This window comes from Syzygium oleosum, unplaced genomic scaffold (genome assembly GCF_021117445.2).
Source record: "Syzygium oleosum isolate NSW1041296 unplaced genomic scaffold, Sole_v2.1 Sole_v2.01, whole genome shotgun sequence".
Lineage (NCBI taxonomy): Eukaryota > Viridiplantae > Streptophyta > Magnoliopsida > Myrtales > Myrtaceae > Syzygium > Syzygium oleosum.
The window spans coordinates 16,275,289-16,281,665 of record NW_026607485.1 but is presented as its reverse complement, the minus strand read 5'-3'; the positions used below and the strand labels follow the sequence as shown (position 1 = coordinate 16,281,665).

Below are 6,377 nucleotides of genomic sequence, written 5' to 3'. Positions count from 1 at the left end.
AGGCTTACAGTGCTGTGCCTTAACTTGCTGACATGTCAGGCATTTCGCCACATGCTTGGCCACATCCTTTTTCAATCAATTCCACCAATAATGCTGCCGCAGATTCTAGTACATCTTTGTACTGTTTGTTTGGATGCTATAATCGCTGCGATGAGCTTCTCTTAAAATTTCCTCCTTAAGCTCAACGTCATCGGGCATGCACAATCGTCCTCGAAATTTTAAAACTCCGTCCTCGCTCACTTGGAAATTCGATTTTCTTGTAGCGGCGTCCATTCCAACAATCTTTTTGTATTTCTTGGTCCGTAAATTGTAGTGCCTTAATCCTTGACTGGATCTCCAGTTCGATTCTCAATGCATCCATTAGGTTAGACATCCGGCTCACCTCGAACTTAAACTCTGAGTCTTTGAGCCTTTCTAACAGGGTCCACTCCCTGACCATCATATGCGCCATACTCGACTTCCGACTTAGCGCATCCGCTACTCGATTTGCTTTCCCGGGATGATACAGGATGTCGCAGTCGTAATCCTTAAGAAGTTCCATCCATCGGCGCTGCCTCATATTTAATTCTTTCTACGAAAATAGGTACTTGAGGCTTTGGTGATCCGTATAAATCTGGAATTTTTCCCCGCACAAATAGTGCCTCCAAATCTTGAGGGCGAAGATGATCGCTGCCAACTTTAAATCATGCGTCGGATAGTTCATCTCATGCGGTCTTAACTGGCGCGACGCATATGCAACTACCCTTCCGTGCTGTATCAATACACAACCAAGCCCTCTTAATGAAGCATCACTATAGACCTCAAATCCTCCTGGTCCGGACGGAATGGTTAATACAGGGGCGGTTGTCAGTCTATGCTTCAACTCTTGGAAACTCCTTTCACACTTTTCATCCCACTCAAACTTAGTTTCCTTCTTAAGCAGCCGTGTCAATAGCGTGGCTATCGACGAGAACTTTTCTACAAAACGTCAATAATAACCAGCCAAACATAAGAAACTTCGAATCTCCGTCACTGATGTTGGCCTTGGCCACTTAGTTACTGCCTCAATCTTCGTCGGGTCCATAGAAATTCCATCTCCCGAAATTATGTGTCCAAGGAACGCTACTCTGCCAAGCCAAAACTCACACTTACTGAACTTGACATAGAGTGCGTGTTCTCTTAAGGTCCGTAGTACCTCGGTCAGGTGTACCTCATGCTCTTCGGGGCTTCTCGAATATACCAATATGTCGTCAATCAAGACGATGACGAATTGATCCAAGAACTCCTTGAATACTCGATTCATTAAGTCCATAAAGGCAGCAGGGGCATTGGTCAGACCAAAGGGCATCACTGTAAACTCATAGTGCCTGTACCTCGTTCTAAAAGCGGTCTTAGGTATGTCCTCTTTCCTGATCCTTAACTGATGATATCCGGTCCATAGATCAATCTTAAAGAACACTGATGCTCCTTGTAATTGGTCAAACAGGTCATCAATCCTCGGCAGTGGGTACTTATTCTTAACTGTCACCTAGTTCAACTGCTGGTAGTCTATGCACAATCTTAAGGTCCTGTCCTTCTTCCTTACAAACAGGACCGGCGCTCCCCATGGTGATACACTAGGGTGAATAAAACCCTTGTCCAATAATTCCTGCATTTGGACTTTTAATTCTTTCAATTCTAATAAGGACATTCGATACGACGCCTTTGAGATCGGTTCAGTTTCTGGGGCCAATTCTATGACAAATTCCACTTCTCGCTCCGGTGGCAAACGCGACAATTCCTGGAAAAAGATCTCGGGAAAATCGCACACTACGGGTATCTCTTCCAATTTAGGTTCCGCCACTGTCGGATCGACCACATTCACCAAATATCCTTCACAACCTTCGTCCAACAACTTAGTCACCTCGAGCGAGGAAATCCAAGGGATCGAGGTTCCTCCTCGGTTTCCCTGAAATTCAAATCTAGGCTGCCCAATCGGGTTAAACTGGATTACCTTATTGCCACAATCCATTACGGCTTTCTGCCTTACTAGCCAATCCATTCCAATTATCACATCAAAATCAAACATGGCCAACACTGCCAAGTCAATCTTTTCTTCTCTACCCCCGATAACTATTTTACAGTTAGGACACCCTAACGACACTAACACCGTATCATTCAATGGGGTCATCACACATAGCATAGTCTCAAGCATAACAGGCTCAATCCCAACCAGTCTAACAAACTGCTCTGATATAAACGAATGCGTAGCCCTCGGGTCAAATAATACATACGCAGCATGATCACATAGAGAAATCGTACCTGTGACCACGCCCGACGTGTCCTCCGCCTCTCTTCGCGCCATCGGATAAACTTGTCCTTGCGCAGGCGGTCGTCGTTGATTAGCCGGTGGGGGATTTCCGGCTTGGTTCCCTACTCGGGGCTATTGCGGTTGCATCTGAAGTCCTGAAGGGCGCTGCTAGGGACAATTCCGGATCTGGTGCTCCAAACTCCCACATTTAAAATAAGCTCCAAATCGATTCGGTTGGTGGCTCGGCTTCCCAATGTTCTTTCTAGCCGGTGGGACGAATCGCCTGTTTCCCGCCATCGGCTTCTTCTTGAAACGGCGGTTGTCCCTATTCTGAGCGAACCGCGACCCAGAAGCGGTTGCCCTTTCTAACTGATCTCGCTCTATAGCTTGAGCTCGTTCATACATTTCCCCGTAATCTCTAATGTTCAACGAAATCATTTGGCTTCGAAGATCTGGCTTCAGTCCGTCCCTAAATCTCCGAACCTTATCCTGTGGATTTTCCACCATCCTAGGTGCAAACTTGGACAGTCTAGCGAACTCCGCTTCATATTGATCCACAGTCATCTGCCTTGGAGGAGCCTCATGAATTCCGTCAGTTTTCTTTCTTGTGCACTCTCCGAAAAATACTTTCCATAAAAACTCTCGGTAAACGCAGCCAAGTCTGGGCGATACCTTCCGAAAACACTCTATCTCTAGTGGCCTTCCACCAATCATTCGCGTTATCCTGCAACTGATATATCGCCAGGGTCACTTTCTCAGTCTCGGTGCACCCTAATACATCAAAGGCCTTCTCTAACTCCTCTACCCAACGCGGTGTAGCCTCGGGGTCATCCCTACCATTAAACTTAGGCGATTTCAACTTCAGGAACTGCTCCACTAATTGATGCATTTGTCTATTTACCGCCATCTGAGCCTGCCGTTGATTGGCATTGTTTCCATTCACAGCAGCAGTTGCTGCAGCCTCAGTAGCCTGGGCAATGGTGGCGGCCCTTTCCTGAGCTTGCCTGCCCATAATATTTCCTATTTCATGTAGGGTCTGAATAACCTCCTCCATTCTTGGATCTCTAGCCTCTTGGCCCATAGCACTCGGCTACCCTTGGGTTTCCTTTCCTCTTCTTCTCATCTTTACTGACCTCACTACCCGCCTACCTGCTATAATTCCACTCAGGAATTAGAGACCTAAACCAAGCTAAACCGGTCTAAGGTCCTAGGCAGGGAACTAACACAACAACAATCAATCACTCAGCATGCGGCTAAGCACCAACAGCACAAGACTTCAATCCAAGGAGATACACGTACTTACCTCAGGTCCTGTCGCACCTGCACTTTACGGGTCAATTCATATAGGCACTCAATCAAAACACAGACAGTCAGGAGGTACACGTAGCACACAGGGTCTCCCTATTGGCTACCCAAGGTCATCGTTCCTTATTACTCCAGGCTTCGACCAAATTGGACCGAGCTGACCTTGCTCTGATACCAAATCAACGGGGGATGTCACGCCCCGAACCCTACGGCGCGCGACCATCCCAACCGTGGTCGATATTGTTGTGCAACGTCCCAGGACGCGTCGCCGACCCAATACCCAACGCAGAGATTAAAGCATACGCGGAAGCAACATAAACACTCGTACAATTTAAAACACGAGACCAAGGATAGCACAACCAACAAACAACATTATAAATATATACATTGCATTAACAACAGGAAAACATATACAATATCCATTTACAATAAGGTACAATACATCAAAAGCGGGTCAACGGCCACCACTGATAAAAATGGGTAGGTGGCCTGGGCGGTCAGTCTAAGCACTAATCTAAGGAAGGGCTCCGGTCAAAAAGGTACTAGCCCGACCTAACTGAGGCTAAGGCTAACCCTACAGAACCCAGTTCGGATCGGATCCCGAGGACTCGGAAGAACTGTCAGACAGCTCGACCTCGGAGTCTAGGGAATCCAGCTCGGACTCGGCCTCTGCCGGCTCCTCCTCAGAATCCATCTCCTCAGGCTCGCCCTCCTGCTCGGGGTACTGCTCTATAGGCTCTGGCTCCTCATTCGACTCCATCGGCTCCGGGTCAGAGTCCCAATCCACCGGCTCCTCGTCCATCGGGTCCGGCTCATCCACTTCCCAGACGACAAGTCCGGCGCCAGAACTCGAACTCCCCTCGGCTGTAGCTTCGGGGCTCGCCAGGCCTCCGTCGGCACATTGCGGATCCATTTTGTCTAGCCCGTTGAACGGGACATCAAAAGTCCGAAGAGGTCCAAACTCCCCGGAGTCGTCCCTAAAGCACCAAGCTACGTACTCGTGGGTCTCGTAATATGTTTCCCCCACATCAACCCATACTATAGTATAATGCCTAATATACGTATCCCCGTTCCCTACGGGGTACTCGGTCACCGCTCTCTCTATCTGATGCGAGATCCCAAAACGTACCGGAACCCCGGACATCCTCAGGGCCGGGGGTCTGAAATGGTGGGTTTTAACAACCATGAGAACGAATCTCAGTGAGTAAAACCCCCTAAACCTAAACTAGGCTAACATGCACCTCCTGACAGGCAAACAAAGCACATATAACCAGTAACATTTGACAATCAATTGACCTAGACCCTCGGGTCCAGATCGAGCACACAATTGACCCTGCAGGTTAGACAGTTCATAATAATACTCATGGCACATATGCGATCACACTTAATCATACGTACGTCATACACTTGCTCATACTCATTAGTGCCTGCCTTACATGCGAGTCACCGGTACGCATATGCCCGCACACTTGCCCATGCACTCTCGTACACTGCTCATTTTCTTAATTAGAATTCGACCCGCGTAAAACGCATCAGGTCTATCAATCAATACCAACACTTCATGGCCAGCATAAAACGCATCAAGCCTGGTGTCTCTAGCCCGCGTAAAACGCATCAGGCGCAACACCGATCTCTATATACGGACCAAAACCCACGTAAAACGCATCAGGCTGGCCGTCTTCCGGTAGAACCGGGCATCGTCTCGCGTAAAACGCATCAGGACTTATAATGATCACACGTGCACACAACCAATTTTATCCAAACCCCGCGTAAAACGCATCAAGGCAATTAGGGTGATCACATGCTCATGTCAGGCACGCGTACTGGCACAAATCTCGATTCAAGCCAATGCTCAGCATGCGAAATACGTGGCCATGCAATCCGACATTCGGGTAACAACACCATGCACAATGAGCACTCAATTTCACTTAGGCAATTTATGCCAATTCACGTGCAACTCAACATACTTAAGTCACATCGAGACGAACTCAATTACACTTAACACGCCCAATGGATTACTCTATTCAAATCAGCCACGACATGCCCAAATTAAGCAATTCAATGCAATCTAGCATGGCACAATATCGGCACTCACATTTCACATACTTAATCAATGGGATTCACGTTCATTATTGGCCAATCACACATTGTGTCATTCGGCCACATAGATCACACGGCATGGCATAATCACATTGACTACAGTCAAGCACAATTAACCACCACATCAACCAAACAAGGCACGTTCGGGAATTTCCATACTTAAACCTTAACTACCCGAACTTGGGCCAATTAAACACAACATGGCAGCCACCAATTCTGATCAAATTAGGCTATAATCAACTTCAAATTACTCCATTAAGCTCCCTAATTAATCACCAAATCAGCCACCAATCAACATGCCACTAATCAACCTTAAAATACCTTAATTAACCCTTAATTAACCATAATCCTATCTAGAAATGCTTAATTAGCTTAATTAGGGTTTAGGGACGAATACTCACTTAGGCTCTTAAGCTCCAACTAGCTGATCGGGAGAGAAAAACAGGCCGGCTGAGTTGGTTTTACGGCGGCCTAGCGATGGCGATGAGTAGTGGCTTCCGCGGCGGCGTGCGGTGACCGGCGGTCCAAGGCGATCTTCACATGGCCGAAGGGGAAGGAGAGCTGGTTGGCGGCTGGGGGAGGAGAGAATGGGCTGGTCTGGTGGTGGTGATGGCTCACGCGGACGGCGGCGGCGATCGGCCTTGGCGAGGGGCGCGGCCAAGGGGAGCTGATCCAGCGATGTTCCTCACGGCCGAGCAAGGAA

The 6,377-nt window shown here is 48.0% G+C and overlaps 1 protein-coding gene across 1 annotated transcript; it reads right to left on the bottom strand.

The window, feature by feature from the left end:
- Nucleotides 1–2,437: 2,437 nt before the first annotated feature.
- On the bottom strand, nucleotides 2,438–3,350 carry LOC130140871 (uncharacterized). Its single transcript, XM_056321432.1, has 2 exons — nucleotides 2,942–3,350; nucleotides 2,438–2,883 (listed from the first exon to the last, which is right to left on the bottom strand). Exons 1-2 carry the CDS (start codon nucleotides 3,348–3,350, stop codon nucleotides 2,438–2,440), a joined length of 855 nt encoding a protein of 284 aa, XP_056177407.1.
- Between the last annotated feature and the right edge of the window lie 3,027 nt (nucleotides 3,351–6,377).

What these genes read in the sequence shown, in the direction of transcription:
- LOC130140871 (XM_056321432.1), bottom strand. Translation starts at nt 3,350, where the DNA reads ATGGGCCAAGAGGCTAGAGATCCAAGAATGGAGGAGGTTATTCAGACC. An exon ending in AGATAGAGTGTTTTCGGAAG is followed by an intron (nt 2,884 to 2,941) that starts GTATCGCCCAGA and finishes TATTTTTCGGAG; the next exon opens with AGTGCACAAGAAAGAAAACT.